The sequence below is a fragment of the Lissotriton helveticus genome, chromosome 3_1 (assembly GCF_964261635.1).
Source record: "Lissotriton helveticus chromosome 3_1, aLisHel1.1, whole genome shotgun sequence".
Lineage (NCBI taxonomy): Eukaryota > Metazoa > Chordata > Amphibia > Caudata > Salamandridae > Lissotriton > Lissotriton helveticus.
This window is the reverse complement of record NC_136061.1, coordinates 182242927-182266970: the sequence shown is the minus strand read 5'-3', so window position 1 is coordinate 182266970 and position 24044 is coordinate 182242927. Positions and strand designations below refer to the sequence as shown.

Genomic DNA, 24044 nt, shown 5'->3' with positions numbered 1-24044 from the left:
AGTGACAATATAAAATCTTTCACAAACCTTTTTTTTAAAAGAAAGTAAAGGAAATGTGTTACATTGTAAGTCAATAGGCTGCACTGTAAAGCATAGGAGAGAAAACAGACAAGGTGTATTTAAGAACTTCAAAATATACCCTGAATCCCATCATGCTCTACAGATGACAGTTAGATCCGATAATTTTTGCGAAAATCGGAAGATCTTGAGTAAAAATTGCTGAAACAAGTATTTCCTGTCTCGGGAGATGGGAAGGTTGCTTATGACTTTGATGTGGATTTTCCTTTAAAGAGTACTAGGATTACAGGTGAATAGCGTTTTCTTCTTTTCCAGGGGATCCTCAAAAATAATCATTAGCACTGAATAGAATAGCAAGTCCAACCAATAAATAAGCATACAAGAAATAGAAAATAACTCCAGCAATCATCAGAAAAAGTTCCTCAAAGAAGCCTGCCCTACTTGAGTATCTGACATGGAGTCTGAATCTGGACAATAGTGGTCTAGTGAAAGTATGAACGGATTTCCAAGTAGCTGCCTTATACATTTCTGAAATTGGAACATTCTAAGAAGGACTCTAGTACCAGCTTTTCCCCATGTGGAATTTGCTTTAGGTTTACCAGGTACGGGGCTTTTAGCTAGCTGGTATGAATGTAGTATACAGGAAACTATTCATCTAGAAATGGACTGCTTTGATGAAGGCAAGTCTGTTCTTACTGGAACGCAGTTTAGAAAAAGATGATCTAATTGTCCTATATCTTTAGTTTTGTCTAATAGATTTTCACAACTCTTTTTACATCTAGAGAATCGAGAGATCTCTCTGCTGCTGTTGAAAGATTGGGAACAAATGTAAGCAAAGAGATGGTTTGGTAAATGTGAAAAACTGAAATCTTCTTAGGAAGAAAACTATTACTGTGGAATACTGTATATGTTTCAGTAGCACATGAAGCCAGAGTTTCACAAATTCTACGCACATAGGTAATAGCGACTAAGAAAGCTGCTTGCCTTGTAAGATGTTTTGTGAATAGGTTCAAAGTGTGGGTCCCATTAATTTGGATAAGCTCCCAGGGAGGAGAAGGGGATTTAACAGGAGGAAATACCTTTTTAATATCTTCTAAGAAAGTTTTAACTACAGGTATTCTAATGATAGAGGTTTGTGATAGATTTCTTAAAGGCAGTTATAGCTACATCGTGTACTTTAACAGAAAAACATTGTAAACGAGACATTGCCAGATGAAGTGTATAAGATATTACCGCATCTTCTTGACACGAGGACAGATTGTGGCTGTTCTAAATACTCCAAATACAAAATCTCTTCCACTTAAAGGCATACGATCTTCCATGGAAAGGTTGTTTTGCTTCTCGAAGAATGTTCATGCAGTTTTGTGGAAGACCTAGATGACCACACTGCAGGAATTCAAGAGCCAGGCTGCTAAGTTCAGTCACGGAAGGTTGGGACGAAAAAACTGACCTCCAAATTTGTACAGGAGATCCTGTCTGCACGGCAGTCATTTGTGTGGTTGCTCTGACAGGTGAAGGAGGACCATGAACCACCACTGACAAAGACGTTCCAGTGCTAACATTACCATTCGAGTTTTGGACTGGTAGAACTTGATAGGAACTATGTGTGTGAATACATTTCTATGACAAATCTATCTAAAGAACATGCCCTTTCCACATTGGTTGGTAGAATCTGGATGCGTAATCTTGGTGTTTTTCTGTTTTTTGAGTCTGCAAACAGATCTGTTTGTGGATAACATCAGTCTAGAAAAATGTATTTTAAGACCTTGTCGTTTAGAACCCAGTCATTGTTTCCTTGAAATACTCGACTGACTCAGTCATTACTCTCACATTTCTTGCTATTTACCATTTCCTCCAGTGAGTTTCTCTCTGCTTGTTCAGATAATAAATTATTGTTGTATTTTCTGTCTGAAAAAGAAGGGAGTTTGTCGATATGTATGGTAGAAAATACTTCAACGTCAGATAAACTGATCTGAATTCTAGAAGCGTGATATGGTAGTTCTTTTCCTTGTCTGACCAAAGACCTTGGGTTTTTAAGTGTCCCATGTGAGCTCTGCTCACTTGAAGAGCTGCATCTATGACTAGAGTTTGAATTGGAAGATGTTGATGGAACAATATCCCATTCAGTAAATTCTTTGTTTCCACCATGGAAGCAATTGGAATGCAGACTTTGGAAGTGTTAGTTTCTTTTTCCAGTGATGCGAGAACTGGTTCCACTGGTTCTCTAGGCATTGTTATAAAGGCCTCATGTACAGTCAGGAATCTGGAACCAGAAAAATGCAAGAAGCTATAGACACCGGATATAGTAGGGATGACATCTGTCATGCCAATGGGTGAAGAGTGTGCAAGTGATTGTGACAATTTAGATGGTTTGATGATACTCTCTCCTCCAAAAGATACACTTTTGCAGGCTGTGTATCTAGTATCACTCCAAGGTATTGTTTTTTTTATGCACTGGATACGCTGTAGATTTCCTGAGGTTCACTCGAAGACCCAACTTGGTTAAGGTTTTGAGACATATCTGGAAATGTTTCAGTGTCTTCTCTAATGATGTGCATTTTATTAGCCAGTTAGATAAGGATAGGCAAAGCTATATGGCCATATATTTTGAAAATGTTCAAAGAGCTGATTTTAGTCTGAAAGGTTGAACTTTGTATTGAAAATGTTGAGAGTCTACTATGAAACTGTCCATGCTTTATTGTGATTGGAATTTGGAAGTAGGAATCTTGAAGGCCTATTGTACAGATCCAGTCTCCTTGATGCAGTTATGCATAGATCTAGTGCAATGCCAACACCCAGGATTGTTGCTTTCTTTAAGTATTTGTTCAGCACTAAAAGATCAAGAAAGTGTCCTCATTTTTCTCTTGGTCCTTTTTGTTTAACCAGAAAGTATCGGGAATAAATTCCAATCCTCTTTGGTGATGAGGAACATCTCAACAGCATTTTTCTTTAATAAACTAGTGACTTCGTTCTGCAGCAGATCTTTATGCTAAGCCAATGTTTAGGCCGGTGGAAAATAAGGAGGAGAGGCCTTGAAATGAAGAGAGTACCCATTCTGAAAATGATTTAAAATCCACTGTGTGTTAGATGCCTGACAATACTTCCTCCCTCCAGAGTGACTGGCAGAAAAGGAGGAAGTAGTGAATCACTGTTTGGAAGGGGGCTTTCCTGCAGTCCCAGATTGCTTTGGCCTCCTCTACCTCTGAAGGACTTATAAGGGTGACACAACTGTCTCTGTTGCTGTTCATGAGACCATTGAGTGGTTTGAATTATCTAAGCAATATATCTCCTATCATAGCTCCTGTAACTCCTACAGTATTACTTGCTCTTTTCCAGACCAACAGCTGTTCATTTCAGACTTCATGCAAGATATTTCATCCTCTGCATAAGATCCAACGAGAGTGTTCCCTGAAAATGGCAAATTCAAAATGCGATTTTCTTATTCTGGTTTGGGTCCAGTCTGGGTCCAGTCTGAGCCAAGAAATTCTCCTTGCACAAATTCCATTAAAATAGCCATGAGCAGCTGGATCTGATCTTTCAGCCGCTGCACTTATTATCTGGTTTGATACCAGGCAGCCCTCATTAAGAATTTCTTGGAAGGCTGGTTTGTCCTCTTTTTGATTTTTTTTTAGTAAATCTTGGTAGAGAATTCAAAAGATACCTGACATATTTGCCCAAAAGGGTGGCAGCACTGGCAGCTTTCATTGTAGATGCTGATGCTCCACGTTTCGTTTTCCCCAGCGAATCTATCTGCTTATCTATTGATGCGGTGGTACAGAAGAGGAATGAGTAATGGTATGAGACTTCCTTGCTTAGGCTACAATCACTGAATCTGGCAGATGGTCTGTTCTAAGGAACAGATGGTCCATTTCAAGTGGTTTATATTTTTTGAGAAGCCTAGATGGAGCAGACTCCACGATGCAGCCATGAAGAAAAGCTGCACTGCATACTCCAATAGACCAGGGACTAGAGAAAGTAAGGGCCGTGATCTGCTACATGATCTTCTTGAACACTTGGACGATGACCTGCTTTTAGATGCTCTCCCAGGTCTAGTTCTAGATCTGAAGTGTTGGCCCCTCCTTGAACTTCTAGATCTACAGAAGACTTAGGTGGAGAAGTAGCCAGTTATGGGCTGCTCAGGGGTCTCACATGAGTAGAAGGAGGAGTTTGTGGTGTTGCATTAGGTAATGTGCCTGGACAGAAATGAGCAGATGTTTATTTTCTAGGTAATGGTGTGCTTGAAAGCTGGATCTCAGGTGTGACCCTTTAAGAAGAATAGGCGTCGGAAAAATCAGAGTTTGAAGTTTGTGGAACATATTTTTGTTGCAAACTTTGAAGCCAGTGTGGTGAAATGTTCAATGTAGAGTGTGAGCTACCTCTTGATGCGGACCATGGTTAACAATCTATGGTTCAAGGAGGCTTTGATTGTAAAGTCGACATTGAAATATATTTGGATATTGAGATGTACTTTGACGGCAAACGCATGAGTCTTTCAACGTCGATGTTGTCTTTATTGTCAAGATGTGCTTCGCCGGCGAGATGTGCGCCACTAAGACCTTCGATTGACTTTCGATACCTTCAGTGACTTTGAAGTCAAAGGGTTTGACACTGAGTGGTTTCTTTACAGCATCTTTGACAGAGTATCTGTTGACGGTAAATACGCCAGTAGCTTTTCCGTTTTTGACGTCATGCTTCTCAGTGTCAAATGGAGACTTGCCTCTTTCTCTGATGGTGCTTCTCCCTAGTTCTCCCTCTATGGGAGCCCTTGAAGCAGGAGGAAGGAACTAAGGAAGAAGAATTACCTTCCCCAAGGCCTCTTGCTGACCACGTTTGTGTCCTTAACTTCTTTCTTGGAGGCCATGAGGCCTGATCTTCTCTCTACCCTAGAAGGTGCTGCTGGAGATTTTTTGACAGTGGGTACCCGTCTCTGAATGATGGTCTGCCAAAAGGCAAAAATGCAGACAGAGTGTGGCTCTGTCTCGGTCTTCATTTTCCCACAAGAAGGGTACATCACAAAAAGTTAAGGCATTTTGACAAGAAAATATTTTGTTTTCTGTCAAAAAAGGTGCAAGTATATCAACAATCATGAAAGATGTCAAGTGAATACAAAAACAAGAGGTTTTGGAAAGTTATTACAATTATATTCAGCAAAGAAAACACAGAGATGCGTGCCCCAGGATCCTGATTCCAGGAAGCAGAATAATGAACTGACCTAACTAACACCTGTAGAAAATGATGGGATGCAGAGTATATTGTGAGGTTCTTAAAGGCACAGTGCTAGTTATATCTCCTATGCTTTACAGGGCACCCTATTGGTTACCAATGTCACACATTCCATATCCATTTCTTTTAATAAAAATGTTTTAAAAGGCTTGCAGAAGATTTTTTATGGTCACTTCTCTATCAGTGACCACATTTTATGTAATTGGCTTCTTTAAAAAAAATAAAAATAAATGTAATTTGTCCATATTTCACCTTTATTTAGGCTGAAAACATAAATGTAGTGTACTGTTGTACAAAATTGGATGTACATAAATGTATAGTTTAAAAGTGCTCCAGGATCCCGATGTTGAGCGGGACTATTCAGTGCTTATGACTATTGATGAGGATCCCTGGAAGAGAACCAAAATGCGCTCAGACTCATTAAAACAGTCAGACTCCTGCACTGTCTGTCGGGGGAGTGGCCATGGTGTAAACCTCTACACGTTTGTTTATAACGTGGAAAGAAATTTTGGCCCAGATTTAATACGATTTTGGTGCGAGGTAGGGCCACTTTTGTGGTGCAGTCATCATGCAAAATCCATGTTGGGATTTACCAAGCCACACAAATCTTCATTTGTGTGGCTTTACGTGGGAATGCATCCCAAAAGTAACGCAACCTAGCGCACAGCGATATCTTGCGTTACCTTCCGTCTGGGAGGTATTAAATGGGTGGAACTTGGGCATTCCCATGCAACCACCCATGTATTTCGACACAAAGCCATATTTACTGAAGTCATCAAACATTGGTTCGCACCAAAATTGTGTGCCTATCTAGGCTGGCATAATGAGAAGCAATATCTTTATTTCTCCTCCATACTTCCTCTTTGCATGTGGGCTGCATTTTGCAGCAGACACACAAAGAAGAACAAGCCTCTAAGAATAGGTTGTTTTTGCTAAGAAAGCTATACCTTCCTGCACAAAAACTATTCTGACCTCAGTGCAGGCGCAGTTGCGCCATGGCGTATGGGTGCCTGCATTCACGCTAGTCAGCGAGAAGTAAGCTAGCGCTACAAGTGAGCAGGACTGCTCCATTTCTTAGTAGAGATGGCGTATTTCTACTCTCTCCCTTTGAGTGTTATAAATCTGTGCCCTTGTCTTTATTGTTCTCTGCCTACGACTTTGAACAAGGAGCCCAAAAAGGAGCATCTGGTATGGCCACATTGGCTAGGGCAGCACTAATCTGTTGCCTAGGGAAACAAGCTGGTTTGAAATCAACCCATGACTATGAGCCACTGATATTAACAGAGCAGTAACTTACAATGCTTAAGAGAAACATGGGGGTGATGTCATGAAAGTAGCAGCTGGTAGAGAACATGGATGGAGGGTCACTCCGAGAAATCTGTGTCAACGCTCCCATCTCTGCCTTCTTACAAATGTGCAAGGAAAACAACACATACAGCCTCTTGTACACACTAGCATTCAAACCATGCACAAAAAGTCGGGAAACCCACTTACACTATCAGCACCAGTGCTTAGTTTACCAAAAAGGTAAAAATACTTAACTGCAAGGGCCCAACGATTGTCATAGGAGTCTGCTGTTGGTTCTGCCAAATGACATGATTGCCGAATACCGAGGCATGGCTGCCTACACTTGATGGCACCACATGCCTCTTTCTTCCACCACTCTACACTTCCTGTCTTTCTATCTCAGTTTTGTATATTCTTTTTCATCTCTTCTTTCTCCCTTTGTGACTGTTTTCCTATCTTCATCATCCTCCTTCTTTCTCACTTTTCTGCTTGCCCCTCTCTTGCTCTGAGGGAAAGCGTGAGGATGAAAATAATTTCCGGTACCCAAAAATGAGTGGCGGTGTCCACCAACTGCATCGTCTGTACAAAATGGAGAAAAAAAATGTCTCTTACCTGGTTTGGGTGGTTTGCCGCCTGCACCAACTCCTATTGAAACACAAAAGTCATAATGTCATAACCATGCAATAGAAGAATGTCACTCTTTGAGAAAACATTACAGTCTTGATGTATAGCAACTGGCAAAGAGCAATGTCAGAGACCCTTTTACTCTCGAACAGCCAATTAGAGATCCAAGTATGTCTTTACACTCTTTGCAACTCATCAGTGCTTGCACTAACGAAGGACTTTGCAACTTCACACACAACAGTTATTACTGGTCAATTGTTTGTTCTGATGACCACACAACCTATGACACTCTGGCGGTCTCTTTGTCTTCCATTTATCTTGCTTGGTTTATAGCAGAATGTGATAGCTCAGGAGACGATTCCATGGCATGGAGTAAAGCAATCATAATTACGCCTCTATTACTTTGACCCACCTGCTCCTCCGACACCGGCACCAGGCACTACTCCTGCCCCGCCAACACCTGCGATAGACAGAAACAGAAAGTCAATATCATGTCTATGTACTGGTATGTATCACCACCTCTTTGTGGGCGCAACAGTACCCGCACTGAAAAAAGCAAGGAGAGAAAAAAGGCAAACAAAAGTAAAGTGATGTACAGAAAAAGAGCAAAGAAGGAAGAGAAATAGGGAAGGGTGAGATAATGGAAGAAGGGAACACCAGTGAGACAAACTAGAGAAACAAAGAGAGGGATATCTACTTAGAAACAGACATAGAAAACCAAAAATGCCCTGTTCAGAGCCACCAACCCCGAGAGGACGACTAGGGAGGGTTCTTGTCTAGCGCAGAGAAGACAGAAAATACCAAAACAGTCCGCTATTGACAGGAATTATTTATGAGATAATGTCCAGCAAATGAAAAGTTATTTTCCTTAATCTATGATTACCCAGGCCATGCTCAAGTTAAAGATACCAGTCTCTGAATCTCGACAGAACTCCCTAATGAAAGGTAAGTGTGCATTTTTAGGGCGCCTCAGTCTTACAAATGGGGATGCAGTCTGTTTCACTTCAGTAATAGGTAGGTACCCTGCCCTTTCCTTTGTCTTCATATAAAACCAAGAAGAGGGTTTGGGCTCAATGCAGTAAGGTCAAACCTCACTAAGCTGAGTAACAAAACAAAATACCAGTACTGCAAATTTACTCTGGGGTAAATAAACTTAACATAGTGAAACAAAACACCATATTGACAAGACTACTTTTTCTGTCTGAATTAAATCTTTATGTTTATAATTTTTTCAAAAAACACATTTTCATTTTTTATCACATCACCACATAGAATAAAAAAATAACTCAATTTGTTGAATATAGCATGTACATTACAAAATTATACATATGCATTAACAATCTCCTTTCACACCTTTCACACACACATTCACCCAGACTCACTAGAGCCACTCATACTTATTATTTACACAATATACATTTTTTCAACCGTTATGACAATGATTAATACTTTGAAATCAGGAGCAACCTTGGAATAAATTCTAATTTTTAGAACATTTGGTACTTTTTTTTAGAATTCCTAAGGTCGCAAGAGGCTGGTCTACGCGTTTCCAACACCCTTATTAGGGGGTGCTCTCGTCAGGACCACATATCTCTGCCTTGTGACAAAACGAGGTGAAAGGAGGAATATTCTTAATTTCTTGTCCTCTATTTTCCGAAAGCGAGTCAGACGGAAAATAGAAGACGCGAACGCCGAACTATATGAAAACAGACTTAATGAATCGGAACTGAAAGAGAAACAAAGCACTAATACCTGTGTATGACTATCTTCGCACACAAGTACAATTAAAATATTTCAATACATCCCATCGAAGGCAGTGTACAAGAAATTAAGAATATTCCTCCTTTCACCTCGTTTTGTCACAAGGCAGAGATATGTGGTCCTGACGAGAGCACCCCCTAATAAGGGTGTTCGAAACGCGTAGACCAGCCTCTTGCGACCTTAGGAAGTCTCAAAAAAAGTACCAAATGTTCTAAAAATTAGAATTTATTCCAAGGTTGCTCCTGATTTCAAAGTATTAATCATTGTCATAACGGTTGAAAAAATGTATATTGTGTAAATAATAAGTATGAGTGGCTCTAGTGAGTCTGGGTGAATGTGTGTGTGGAAGGTGTGAAAGGAGATTGTTAATGCATATGTGTAATTTTGTAATGTACATGTTATATTCAACAAATTGAGTTGTTTTTGTATTCTATGTGGTGATGTGATAAAAAATGAAAATGTGTTTTTTGAAAAAAATTATAAACATAAAGATTTAATTCAGACAGAAAAGTAGTCTTGTCAATATGGTGTTTTGTTTCACTATGTTAAGTTTATTTACCCCAGAGTAAATTTGCTTTCCTTTGTCTTCAACATTCCACTATCGCCCTGCCGTCTGCCTTGGTGTTCTAGTATCTTCGTCTATTGCACCACAACTCTTGCCCTAGTATGGTATGCTAAAGCTAGTGGGAAAGGGTCTTTTGTTTCAAATATTTTTTATTGCGCAGCATGTGAACAAAAGCATAGACTCGGAAAACAACCAAACACAAAAGACTATAAAACCTGAGAATAAAGTGCCTTCAGTGCCAAGTGCATAAAAAAAGTCCCCAACAGAATCGTAAAGTAGAGTCTATTAATTCATGAACAATACAGCAGCCCGATTAACATGTAGGAGCTTTAAGGGCAAAACTATTGTTCCCCCATGCCACTCTATTCAATTTTCACCGCCCTCAATTCCCCAGTAAATCGCGCCCGTGCCTAAACCACCCAAATGCCGCACTCTTCATTCCAATCTATTCCAATCAACTGTCCTAGAGTACTTGTAAAAAGGGCAACATACATAATATATTATGTTATATTGTACATAGCTTTCGAGGCTCATAGTTATCATCCCAGATATAATTAACTGAAGGTAATGTATCTACCCCCCCCGTACATTTATTTAACGCCCCTTACCTTAATTGGGGAGTAGTAGCAAATTTGGATAACGCATATGAAGCCCAAACAGCTGAAAATCTCTGCAGGGACCCCAACAGAAGTGCATAAGCTTCCTCAAATGCTTTCGTCTTTTTTTATTTTTGCTTGCCTATGCTCGATACCTGGACTTTCAGCCTTCCTCGATTTTTGGAGAATCAAACTACGAGCAACTGATATACCTATGAACACTAGATATTGCACACTTTTATGCATATTTATAAGAATTGGGAAACGCCATATAACGCTTTATTAGTCTCTGGCACTTTTGGAAATGTAATCTACTCACTTATTTCTTGGAAATACTGAGTACAACCGGGTGTAAAATAACTCGCGTGGAGGGGTAATATGTCTTGGAAATGAGGCACAAAGCCCTATGCCCGGCGAACTTTCAAAGGATGGCTTTCATGTCCAGGTGGCTGGTATACTATACACCCTATAATATGCATAACATGGTGGATTCTATTCCGCCCCACTATTTTCGCTCCAATGTGATAGGAGATTGGCCCTACACTTTTTTCACTTGTCCAGTACTCCATGATTTTTGGGGCAGAGTCATTATAAGAGGGGACAAGGTACGCCCTTAGGATTTGGGAAGCTATCATTACACACAAATAACTTGTTGGCCCTTCTTTGGAACAATGTGGTCCCAAGCTAGCAAAACATTTGTTACAGGATTGTTATTCCGCATACCAAATCAGCCCTGACATCAGGACTCATACTGTACTGTCTTGTGAACACATTTACTGATGTTCCTGTTGCATTTGCCTCAAAATCCAAATTATAACATACTTCATTGCAAGACAAAAACCATATAGAAATGTATTACTAAGTTAAAGGCTGAGTTACAGAAGTCTGTGCAAAGCAAAGGTTTAGGGTTTTGTATGACCATGTCCTAAGCAGAACTTTATAACCTTTCTGAAGAATACGTTATTTTTATATAGCTCATGACCCAGTAGGAATTAAACATCTGATCTGCTATGCAGAGCGAATGTGTACCTTGCAAGGCCTCCTTGATAGCTAGGACTTCCAGATCCTAATCCAGTTGCTGCCTGAAGGCATGATACAATGGGAAGAGTATTGAAGGTTCACTTATAACTTAAGCTGTGAAAGTAAAACCACCTTAAGAATGAGCCTAGGAGCAGGTCTTCAGGACCAGCAGGTAAAGTCTGAATCTCACGGAACTTCCTACATTATGGAACAGCACTCCAAAACCTATCTTGCAATAGGGAGATTCAATGGGTATTTGTTAACATGATAACAAATAAAGTTGCTTATTTGTTTGAAAACAATTGCTGGCGAGTTGGGCTGGTCAAAGAAGTGCATGCATTCCCAGGACATCATCTTGAACCGGGGAACATCCTTTGCAACGCAACTTTTACGACGCACTACCATTACGACGCAGCTATTACAACGCAAGTCGTTACAACGACTTGCGCTGGAGGGCGCTGTAGGATAGGGAATAGTTTAATTTTCTATCCAACACCTTCCCTACTATCCGCGGGGACTGGAGTTGGAATAGAAAATTAAACTATTCCACTATCCAGCGCCCCCTAACGCAAGTCGTTGTAACCACTTGTGTTGTAAAAACTGCGATGTAATGGCATGCGGAGTAAAAGCATGTGTTGTGATGTCATACATCCTCTTGAACCTGTTTGCACGCCTTCAGTTGACTGCAGCCAGGAACGACTGGGTAAAGAATGCCCTTCTCAGTGGGTGGAAGCCACTGTCTTTTTTTAAGAGTGGGGGCACACGTAACATTGCCCTTAACTCATTGGACATTGTGGATCACTTCTTCTCTGAATCCTGACTGCAAATGGATATGGGAAAGAGGTAAAAAGAAGACTGAAGCAGCCAAGGTCTGATGTACCCTGCATCTCTTTTCTTAATTGCAGGATGTGCCTGGGCACAACCAGCAGCCTCTAGGATCTAATGTGGGGTGACTGCTGAAGTCTTAACTTCTGTGACTTGTCATTTGTGGACCCACAGGCTGAGCTGACCCACCCATGGAAAGTCACAAAGATTGGGGTAGGGGCTGCTCCGCTTAGGGCATCCCATTTAATGCTGTTAGTCTTCTGTAATGCTGTGCAGCAGATCTCATTGACCTTCGGAAAGACACCTTTGCCTCAAAGCATTGAGAGACCTATTTGCATTTGGTGGTGGCACATTTTCCATGCAGCACCTCAGAGAATCTCTTGATAATAGGCACACACTTGGAAGGCAACAATACTATGAAATGATGACTGGAAGAATAGATATTGATTGCTTCCTAGAAATGTCACAGCTGTAAGCCTAAGTCGGCACCTAGGGTAGCCCTAGTACAGAAGTAAGTTGCACTTAAAATCTAAAATGTCCTCCCTGCCTGAAAAGCAAAGGTCACTCAGGAAGTCCAAGACAAAAAGTGCTTTCTCATGTTAAGAGTACGTGCCCCATCAAGCAACATAGGCGATGTCACACGGTGAGAGCACCAACAAATCTGAAAGATTGCATGCTCCACTATTCCAAAGATTGATGATAAAAAGCAAATAGGAATGTGATATTAGACATTTAACAAAGCAAGATTTAAACTCGACCTCCCACGCCCCAACCACATCACACCGCACCTCAGGAAGCTTCACGGGCTCCCCATTCACAAGCGCAGCCAATTCGAAATCCTCATGCACAAATACAAAGCCCTACACAACACAGAACCAAAATTCCTGATCAGCCGCATACACTTTCACCAACCCACCACACACCTACGCTCTGCCTCATTCTCACTTGCACAGACTCCCCGCATCCACAAAAGCAAACCTGAAGGTCACTCATTGTTCTACATAGCACCTAAGATATAGAACGACCTCCCTCAACACATCAGAGTCTAGAAGCTGAAGATCTGGCTCTTCATATAAGCACCTTGGGAGCACACACCTACTTACCTTGCCCAAGAGCCCAGATACCCTCGCGGGTAATTAGTGAGCTATACAAATCAACATAAAATATCATTGTATAACATCATATAACATAATATAACATAACACTATTGTGCCCATAGCTCTGCTAGTGGAACATTTTAGACAAGGAACTAAATACTGCATAGTATACTGTTATCACCTTTGTGTCAGTCAATTACACTTTCACAGATGGCAGAATTAAACAAGCATTGGTAAATGCATTAGGTTTTGCTTATGTGATTAACAATATGCTGTATTTTGTTGTAAGTTGTAGCTTGGGGAGCAGATGTGCAATTTAAGTTACTGAAACTTCGTTAAAGAGTTATGACTTACAATTACAATAGCCTAAAGGAAATAACAGGCAGTGAGCAGGCTCCCATACAATTTACTGTGTTTAACAAGAGAAAGGCATATGGTTAAAGGATTCGTAAGTAAAGCTTAGATGACGGATGGAGAAGGGACGGCACATGCAAGCGAGAGGTGGGAGGTAGAGAGGAGAGACTAAGAGCAACATGAGTGAGAGGTAAAGGGGAGAGCGGCAGGGTTGTGGGCGGTAAGGGAAGGTGGAGGAGAGAACGTAATTACTGAGGGCAGTGAAACTATGGAGCTTTGTAGGGGTTTAAGCGGGTGGTTTAACTATACATAAGCAAAAGGGTGAAGATGCTGGTACGCTAAGCAGTGTGTGTTAGGAGGACCCCAAGGTGTACTGCATACGCCGAAACAATCCTCTAATCCAGGGATACTCATAGTACGGCCCGCGGCCCGGCAAGCCTACCTTGGTAGCCCACGGAACTTGCAGACATCGTACCAGTTTTTAAAAAAAATATTTTCAAGAGTGTCAGCCTGGACTCGGAGAGGCTCTGCTCTATGGGGGCCGAGCCGGGAGTGGAGCTGCAGGGGCCTCAGAAGAGGTGAAACAGAACAAAGCCTCATTAACAAGTTAATGGTCTTTTAAAGACCTGTGAAGTGCTCCGGTGCGGCTGTGTGCGCGCCAGGTAAGCTGCCACACACGTTGGGGGGGGGAGCCCTTTGAACTCAATGGGCGCTGCAAGCCTGTATGTAGTGCATATATTTCCTTCAGGGCTTTGACCTGGCACGCAGGTTTCTGGTGGTCACATACATAAGCTTGCTTGCCCCTGGCTGACAGCAGGGCTGTCCTTCACAACCTACTCTTAACATTGTCCAAAGCTTCACTTTACACCCAGCGCATGGCTGGAGCCGGGCCTTGGGAAGCATCTGCGGTTGCAGGGAGCAGTCCTCCCACTTCGCTTCTTTTTCTGCTCTCTTGTAATCCGAGAATTGTTGGACAATTACAGTGACCAGGACTCAAAGACAAACTCCATGACTGATTGAACCGAGCATGAACTTGGAGATCACTCTGCGCAGCTCGTGCTCCCCGAGTAGCATTTGTTTTATCGACACTGAAGGGATGAAAGTCTGAGTCAGTCCAGCCTTACCTGGAATCTCTTCCCTCCGGATTACACTTGATCTCTGCTGTGGCGATCCAGCCAGCTCTTGTGCACCCTCTACATTAGGGTGTCATTAATAACATGCTGCAGATTTTGGGAAGGCTGGGGAAGGTGGTTCGATGTGTGCAGCAAAGAGCTCTTGCTTTGCGTGATATTTCTAATAGAATTATTACACCTCGCCTAGACAGAGATAAAGAGACGGAGAGGGAGAGAGTCAGGGGAGGGCGAGGGAGGAAGAGACAGATGGTGGAGAGTCAGGGGAGGGCGAGGGAGGGAGAGACAGAGGGAGGGAGCGTCAGGTGAGGGCGAGGGAGGGAGAGACAGAGGGAGGGAGCGTCAAGTGAGGGCAAGGGAGGGAGAGACAGAGGGAGGGAGAGAGTCAGGGGAGGGCGAGAGAGGGAGAGAGTCGGGCGAGGAAGGGAGAGACAGAGGGAGGGAGAGTGAGGGGAGGGTGAGGGAGGGAGAGAGAGGGAGGGCGAGGGAGGGAGAGAGAGGGAGGGAGAGTCAGGGGAGGGTGAGGGAGGGAGAGAGTGAGAGCCAGGGGAGGGTAAGGGAGGGTCAGAGGAGGGCGAGGGAGGTAGAGATAGAGGGAGGGAGAGAGTCAGGGAGGGCGAGGGAGGGAGAGAGAGGGAGGGAGAGTCAGGGGAGGGTGAGGGAGGGAGAGACAGTGGGAGGGAGAGAGTCAAGGGAGGGGGAGGGCAGGAGAGACTCAGGGGAGGATGAGGGAGGGAAAGAGTCGTGAGAGGGAGAGAGTCGGACGAGGGAGGGAAAGACAGAGGGAGGGAGAGTCAGGGGAGGGCGAGGGAGGGAGAGTCAAGGGAGGGCGCGGGAGGGAAAGACAGAGGGAGGGAGAGTCAGGGGAGGGCGAGGGAGGGAGAGAGTCAAGGGAGGGCAAGGGAGGGAAAGAGAGGGAGAGTCAGGAGAGGGAGAGGGAGGGAGACACAGAGGGAGGGAGAGAGTCAGGGGAGGGAGAGGGAGGGAAGGTCAGGGGAGGGCAAGGGAGGGAGAGAGAGGGAGAGAGTCAGAGGAGGGCGAGGGAGGGAGAGAGTCAGGGGAGGGCGAGGGAGGGACAGAGGGAGGGAGAGAGTCAGGGGAGGGCGAGGGAGGGAGAGAGTCAGGGGAGGGCGAGGGAGGGGGAGATAGAGGGAGGGAGAGAGTCGGGGAGGGCAAGGGGTGGCGAGAGTCAGGGGATGGTGAGGGAGGGAGAGATAGAGGGAGGGAGAGAGTCAGGGGAGGGTGAGGGAGAGAGAGGGAGAGTCACGGAAGGGAGAGAGAGGGAGAGTCAGGGGAGGGCGAGAGTCAGGGGAGGGTGAGGGAGGGAGAGAGTCATGGGAGGGAGAGAGTCAGGGGAGGGTGAGGGAGAGAAGAGTCAGGGGAAGGCGAGGGAGGGAGGGAGAGAGAGGGAGAGTCAGGGGAGGATGAGGGAGGGAGAGAGGGAGAGTCAGGGGAGGGCGAGGGAGGGAAAGAGAGGGAGAGAGAGGAAGAGTCAGGGAAGGGAGAGAGAGGGAGAGTCAGGGGAGGGCGAGGTAGGAAGAGAGAGGGAAAGTCAGGGGGGAGAGAGAGGGAGAGTCAGGGGAGGGAGACAGAGGGAGAGAGGGGGACAGACGGAAAGAGGGACACAGAGAGAGAGGGAGGGAGACTGAGAGAAAGAGGGAGGGATGGAGACAGAGGGAGGGAGACAGAGAGAGGCAGGGAGACAGAAGGAGGGAGGGAGACAGAGGGAGGGAGGGAGACAGAGAGAGAACGGGAGGGAGACAGAGAGAGGGAGGGAGGGAGACAGAGAGAGAGAGAGGGGGGAGACAGAGAGGGAGGGAGACAGAGAGAGAGAGGGACGGAGATAGAGAGAGGGAGAGAGAGAGAAAGAGTGGGAGGGAGGAAGAGAAAGAGAGAGGGAGGGAGACAGAGGGAGGAAGAGATAGAGAGAGGGAGGGAGGGAGGAAGAGGGAGAGAGAGAGAGAGAGAGAGAGAGAGAGAGATGTGTGTTTGCTGGGTCTGGTGGCTCCGTGGAAGAACACGTCTGCTGCAGGGGCCTGTGTTCAACCTCATGGTCAAAGTTTTTTTTGGGCTCTAGCCCCGCCCCCTCTCTCACTGACCCCGCCCCCACTGGTGCGGCCCTCGGCCACAAACCACACTGTAAATTTGGCCCCTGAGAGAAAGTTTGTGAGTACCCATGCCATGCTCTAATCCAACTTCGTGCTTCCTCTTTACAGCCTCTTTATTGAAGCACCTCTCTCATGTCAGTTGCCGCAGGTTTTTAGCATTTTGATCAAAAATTCGGTTCTGATTTATCATGCATCCTTTTTGTTGTCTTTGAAGAAGGCCCCGTCTTTCACTCGGAGGAGGGAGTTCGTAATGATTTCTTAAACACGTTTCCCTCTTAGCTTCAATTTAACACAGTGGAGCTGCGATTAGTCAGCCGCAGGTGAGCAAGAAAGAGGAACGCTTGAATGAAAATGGGGAGACCTGACTGTGCATTATGGGCTCACAATGCAGGAGTTTATTACAGAAACCTGCTTATTGCCTTGCACGTCAAAGCATGGGAACTGCAGTCAGGTGGAAAGTGATTTCCTACTCAGAGCTGAAGTAGCTTCAAGTATCAGAAGGAGGGCTAAAGCCAGCAAAGCTCTTCCTAGAAACTGACATATTTAAGATAATCTTTATGAGAGTGTTGCATGAGCTTCTGTTTTTTTGTTGTTGCAGTTAGAAGTGCAGTCAATGAGGAGCTTTGAAAAGAGTGTCCTGTGCACACGTATATATTAAATTCGGTTCTCAAGTGAGAGCCCAAAGTACTTAGTAAGCGTTCAATATATGATGTCAGAGTCCAGCACTGTAGAGTATATATATTTAATGGTTCAGTATTGATCAGTACATACAAGAGCAAATAGCCGACACGTGTTTCGTCACACCGTGTGGGGGTTGTGACTCTTTAGGGCTGTGTGCCAAAAAGTAGGCATCTTGTGTATGTAGCGGCGCGCCTGCATGAGATGGACCAGGGTCTGGCAACGTAAATGGAAATGTCAGGTCGGTGAGCCTGTGAGTGGTCGGTAATGATAAGCAAGCCTCTGGACGGTTATGTCCGAAACGGCGTGCTATCGAAGTAGGTTATATGCACGGGTATGTGCATTCAGCATGGCTCATCATCCGGGTAGTGGATAATGAGGAGCTTTCACTGGCTTTTTTCCCTGCACATGAATGTCAGCCAATAACCGCCTGTTTAAGTGAAGTGTTATGTTATGTTATTGCCATTTATAAAGCGCCAGATCACCAATGGTCTCTAAGCACTACCCAGCCCTTTGGAAAGAAGGGACTCGAGGAGGGATGTGCTTTGGCTCAGTATGCATGACACATAATGGAAACAATTTTACGCTGTGGAGGGAGGTATGGGGCTATTATTGAATGTTGCGGCCACAATTATGCAAGTGTAAACAACATTGATGCACCGAAGTTAACACAAACATTAGAATGTCGACCCAGGTTATGAGCACATCAAAGAAAGAGGGAGCAATGCCGGTATGTCAGTGCCACATCAGAATAAAACAAACGTCTGCAGGTAGGACCATGTTGTTTCCAGTGTCTCCAATGCAACTTTTGTATACAGGGAGAGCAGCCGGCGATACATAGTTTCACGACCAGCCATGTAAAACACGACCCAGTGGGCGCGAAGCCCTCAAATACCCAAACATGTATAACCCATGAACTCAAAAATAAACGCCCATAACCAAGGGACCACCCTGTGCATGTGCCCAAAGTAAAAACAAACAAGAAAGCGGGAGCGTGTGAAAACTAGAGCAGTATAAAGAAGTTCCCTCCAGCGATTTGTTATCAGCTCAACTTCTGCCTGACTCCTAAATGGAGGTAGTCCCACAATGGCTGGGCTGTATTTGAGCTAGTGGTGGTGCGTGGGAAGAAGGAAAAGGGGAGAGCAACAGGCGGTACAGAGAGACGTCGAACTGTAGAGAGCCATAAACAAGCACTGTGCAGGCCGAGCTAAACTCAGTGTTTGAGCTAGTGGTGGCTATTGGGAGGAGGGAAAGGGGGTGAGCAACATGAAGGACGGAGACCAACTGTATAGAGCCATAAAAAAAAACATTTTTGAGTGCAAGTACACTTTTCTGAAATCCATACACTACTAAATTGAGTGGTTTGCACATGTACGTTTGTAGTGACGGTCTAGTGTTTGCACGTCACGTCGGCGGCGTGACGTGCTGGCAGCCATTATTGGCTGCGCGCGCAAAGCACGCCAGTAGCGCGAAAAGCGAGAGCAGTGCCGGAGCACAAGCAGAGGCTCGGCGCTCTTTGGGGAAAATAAGTAATAAACGCAACTAATCACAGGAGAGGCTTAAGTGTCATTATTGGTGGTCATACCTCACTACAATGGCGACGAGGATGGAATGACGACCCCCCAGCAAGAAAGGACCACCAGAGTGACCACATTACGACACAGAGGGCACCAGAGTCACCAGGACCACCAAACAAGAGCCCCAAAGGACGGAGAGACAAAGAAGACCTCCAATTACATCACAGGTACCCTAAAGAGCGTGGCAGAGCCCAAGAGCACCCGAAGGGGCGGTACTGGGAAACGACAAAGAGGGGACAGACCGCAGAGACAAGCAGAAAAACGCGCCAACCCACACAGCAGCCCAGAAGACAGGGGGAACCGCGCTGGATAACCCACCGAAGAGCGAGGGGGCTGACGCAGGTAGTCCCCACGTCCAAACCAGCGAGGAAGAGCAGGACGACGCACCAGGAAGTCCCAGGAGCCAAGGGAGTGCACCATTCAAGGTCAAGAGAGAGAAAATGAGCGCGCAAACTGGATACGCGATAGCGCCGGTACAGTTTTTACCCCGCCCCGGAGAACCACTTATGAAGTGGGAGGACTGGAGAGAATATATAGACAATTTCATAGGAGTCCTGGAAGATGAGAACGAAGAGGTGTTTAAACCCACGAGAAAAAAACGCATCTTGTTACTGAACTTGGGCCCGGAAGGTTTGAGAATCTACAAGAGCTTAGTACCGAAACAGAGAACAGCCACAGACGACGACGTGTACGCGCATGCACTCGACGACCTCAACGAACACTTCAGACCAGCAGTGTGCGTCTCTGTGGACAGGTTCAATTTCCAACAGAGGAAGCAACGTCAGGGAGAAACGGTGGAAGAATACGTGGCGGCACTGAAGTGGTTGGCATCCACGTGCAAATACGACACCTGGGAAGAGGAGTTCATTAAAGACCAGGTGGTGATGCATACCACGTGTACGACTGTGCAGGACAAACTGTGGGCCAGCGGAGACACCACACTGAAAGAGGTGATGGTCATCGCCAAAAGGGCTGAGTTAGCACGACGATGTGCAGAAGTAACGAGGAAAGAAACAGCGTCCAACGCCATGGTGAACAAGGTAGACGACGAAGGACCTCGCAGAGAGTATCAGAACAAGAAGCCAATGGAGAGGGGACCCCACAAGTGGCAGAGCAACACCAGCCCATCGGGGAAACAAGCAGGGAGCAACAAGAAGCCATGCTACAGGTGCGGGAGCTGGTCGCATGAGGCGCACGACAGGAAGTGTCCTACATTTCGCGCCAAATGCATGTACTGCGGAATAATTGGCCACTACGAGAAGGTCTGTCGGAAGAAGGCCTCCAAAGGCACGGTGAGATACCTGGGTCAAGGCAGCGAAGATCAAGACGAAGACACAGAGGAGGATGTCGTCACGGTGATCTACATCGATGATCAGGTGTTGAGCGCGGAGGGCCAAGTCCTGGGCGTAGACGGAAGAAGGACAATGAAACCGGTCCTGGAAATGGCAATAGGAGGTGTCACAATCAGCGTGGTGGCAGACACAGGCTCGCCCTTCACTATCGTCCAGAGGGCAGTGTGGGAGGAGAAATTTGCACCGCGACTAGGCCCAGAACTAGAAAAACTAGACATTCGCCCCGTCACGTACAACGGAGATCGCATACCAATGGCGGGATTCAGACCTTTGACCTTTGAATTCCGAGGTCGATCAGCTTACTGCAAGCTCTACGTGTCAGAGAGAGGCCCATCGGTCCTAGGATGGCTTGATCAAGGCGACCTGGGCATCAAGCTGGATCCGGGAGGCAAGGAACAGATACTACTAACGGACCAGGAAGCATCGCCCGATCTCGACAAATGGAGGAATGAATACCCCAAGGTGTTTGGGGGCACAGTAGGAAGGCTGGAAAAGTTCGCCCACAAGATCGTCCTAAAGGATGATGCCGTACCTGTGGCTCACAAAGCAAGAAACATCCCGTTAGCAGTGAAGGAAGCTGTACGGGAGGAACTTCAAGACCTGGAAAGGAAGGGGATCATCGAGCACATCACATGCGCTGAGTGGCTAGCGCCCTTGGTAGTAGTCAAGAAACCCAGCGGGAAGGTTCGGCTGTGCGTCGACTTGCGGGAACTGAATAAGAACATTGTGGTGGAAAGGTTCCCCTTACCCAGAATAGAGGAGATGCTGGCTAGCACAAGGGGGATTAAGTGGTACTCCACCATAGACTTGACCTCCGCTTACCATCACATAGCTTTACACCCGGAGAGCCGGAAACTAACATCGTTCATCATCCCGTTTGGGTGCTATCAGTTCCGCCGCATGCCATTTGGACTGGCCTCTGCGGCAGCGGTGTTCCAGAAGCTGGCGGCGTGACGTGCTGGCAGCCATTATTGGCTGCGCGCGCAATGCGCGCCAGTAGCGCGAAAAGCGAGAGCAGTGTCGGAGCACAAGCAGAGGCTCGGCGCTCTTTGGGGAAAATAAGTAATAAACGCAACTAATCACAGGAGAGGCTTAAGTGTCATTATTGGTGGTCATACCTCACTACAACGTTGAATATAAAGAGCAAATGGATTTGTGAATCTGGGCCTTAGTATAAAAAATCCGGAAAAAAACTTAAATGCACAGAAGAGATGTTCTTTTGAAGTCAAAGGAAATGAGTGTGCTGGTCTTTGTGCCTTCTGCGGCGCGGTTCACAGCTGCTACTCTGTGCAGACATCTCACGGAGAGCACTTATTAATTGTATTGCGCGCTCAATAAATGCGAGTGGTTATGAGTGTGGCATACTTGCACAGGCGCTTGACATCCAGTAGGTGGCAGCGATTACTTGCTCTGCACTGTCTTGTCTCCGCCTCAGGAGAAGACGCGAGCTGCAGCAAACATTACCACGAACGAACTGTAATTATATTTATTTAAAAGCTGAGCACTGCTTACTGACTGAGTGCCGATATATCTCATTCAGCAATCACAAGGACTCCATGCGTCTGTACACCAAAACCCCAATTAAACATGACGATCTTGGCTTTATTGGACCTTGTGGCACTAAGCCCAGGGTGACCAACTGGCATGGGCGCAAATTCAGGACGGTCAGGGTAAAAATTCAAGACAAAGGGTCAAAATGTAGGAGAAAAATTTAGGACAAAACATACGTTATACAGACATATCAGAGGAGGTTGCACAATAATAAAAAAGTAAGTAAATAGACAACCAAAATAAGTACAAGTCAAAATAAGTTTATATAAGGTCGACACAATCGTGCACTTCACAGTTTTTCAGTATGCGCGCAGCTTTGCAAAGCACACCACATGCTGTTACTACAATAGGGCCCATTGTCATCCAATAAGTGCTAATCAGCTGCAGTCTCAGAATGACAATGGGCCAATCCACGGTCTGCACGAGGTCCGGGAGGGGCCGCTTCAGGCAGCCTCTTCAGTTTCAAATAAGAGTGGGAGAGGCCCGAGAGAAAACATTTAACTCATGAGGCCTCTCACAGGAAAGCAGCATACCTTACTGGCATTTCCCAATTTGATGTTAAGCATGATGTCCACAAGGCGTACGTAATTTGGGGACCCCAAATTACGGACGCCTTGTGGACATCATACTAAAATAACGGACGGTCCGTGAACTTTAAGGGCGGTTGCTCACCCTATGTGGCACAATGAAAAGGCCAACTAACATGAACCCTGATTTAATCAAGTTACACTTTACTTGCAGAGCAGACAAATCACCTGGATAGAGGGACGGAGACCAACTGTAGCGAGCCATTAACAAGGTCAGGGCAAGCGCTATGGAAGCAAAAGCTTAAAAAAAGTTCCTCAAAAGTGGATGAAAACAATTCTTGTGCCTCGGGACACTCATAACAGCAAGTACACGAGAAAGAACAGGAAATAGTATGCTAGAGCCAAGAGAAACGGAGGAAACTTAAGTGGCAAGCACCGACAATGAAAAGCAAGGGGGCGTGATGTAACCCCTTTCAAGATTTAAATTGAATACAATAGATTTCACAAGTACAGGGCAAGTGCTGTACAGGCAAAACCTAAAAAGGGGCACTGAATGTAAACGAAAAGAAGGGGTTACAAAACAATATAGTGCCAGTGGCTAAAGTATCATGCTATATAGCCGAGTATTTATTGATAGGGCATCTGTTGTTTACATAACAGACATATCAGAAGCTTTTGTGGGGCTCTTGAGGCCACATTTTTAGCAGGGTCCTTAATGGTATTCTGTGGAAGTTGCAACACGTAATATAAAGGCAACAAGTTGGCTGGGGAAATCTAAAACAAAGCATTTGGTGACACCTAGAGGTGTTGGAGCGTTAGCTGCATCAGGAAGGAAGAGGTCAGGCCTGATTTGTTTTTATTATGTAATAGACTGTAAAAGGAGAGAAACCTCATTAAGTGTAGGTAGGGCCTGTTGGCATATCTGCCAACCTTCCCAGGTCCATGCGTGGCCAGTTAGGCCAGTCCTATTTTTTTTCCTTAGGATCCATCGATTTTCAGTCTTATTTAAGAAACTATAAAACCAGGACTACAAGTCCTGCATTACTAAGAAATAAAACTAACCACCCATGGACCTGGGAAACGGGGCAGCTATAGTGAGGAAAAAGCCCAAAATTGCCCTTTCTTTAAAATGGCCCTGTACTTAACCCCTCAGCTCTGACAGCTGCCTCAGGCAACGGATTGTCATGTAATGTATGTGGGTTTCTCGATAATAGGAGCAGACATATTAACTAAAATAAATTGTCACCTTGTAAGTACAACATTCCAATTGATCAATGCAGGCTATTCAATCACTTAGGAATGATGATTTTATGGTACTAAAGCCCTCAGATAACGGCGGTAACATTGTTGTTTTTTCTAAAGAGCACTATGCTACAGAAGCATTGAGCCAGTTGAGAGACACAGATTGTTATCTACCAACCACCAGAATTGTTTATGCTAACTGTATAAAAACTTTCCACCAACTACTGATGACATGGAGAGGAGAGGGCTTGATTGACACTGATGAACACGATTTCTTATTCTGTGAATATCCGGTAGTCCCTATGTTCTATCACCTCCCTAAAATCCACAAAAATGCCAGTACACCACCAGGGCGACCAATTGTTGCATCTATCGGCAGTTTATTAGAGAACTGCTCTACCTACATAGATTTTTTCTTGGCACCATGGGTTAGAGATCTTAGTTCCTACATAAAAGACACTGGTGATTTTTTTAAGAACAATTGAGGGTGTCATTTGGGAGGAGGACAT

General features: G+C 45.1%; 1 protein-coding gene across 23 annotated transcripts in view; it reads right to left on the bottom strand.

Moving 5' to 3' along the window:
- Window positions 1–24044, bottom strand: part of ELN (elastin) — a 496210-nt gene that overhangs the window by 297503 nt on the left and 174663 nt on the right. For all 23 annotated transcript variants that reach the window (XM_078679544.1, XM_078679545.1, XM_078679547.1 and 20 more), the window contains exons 3-4: window positions 7565–7612; window positions 7141–7173 (exon numbers count right to left, since the gene is read on the bottom strand). In XM_078679544.1, coding sequence (XP_078535670.1) covers window positions 7141–7173; window positions 7565–7612 — 81 coding nt within the window. The remainder of the gene's footprint in view (window positions 1–7140; window positions 7174–7564; window positions 7613–24044) is intronic.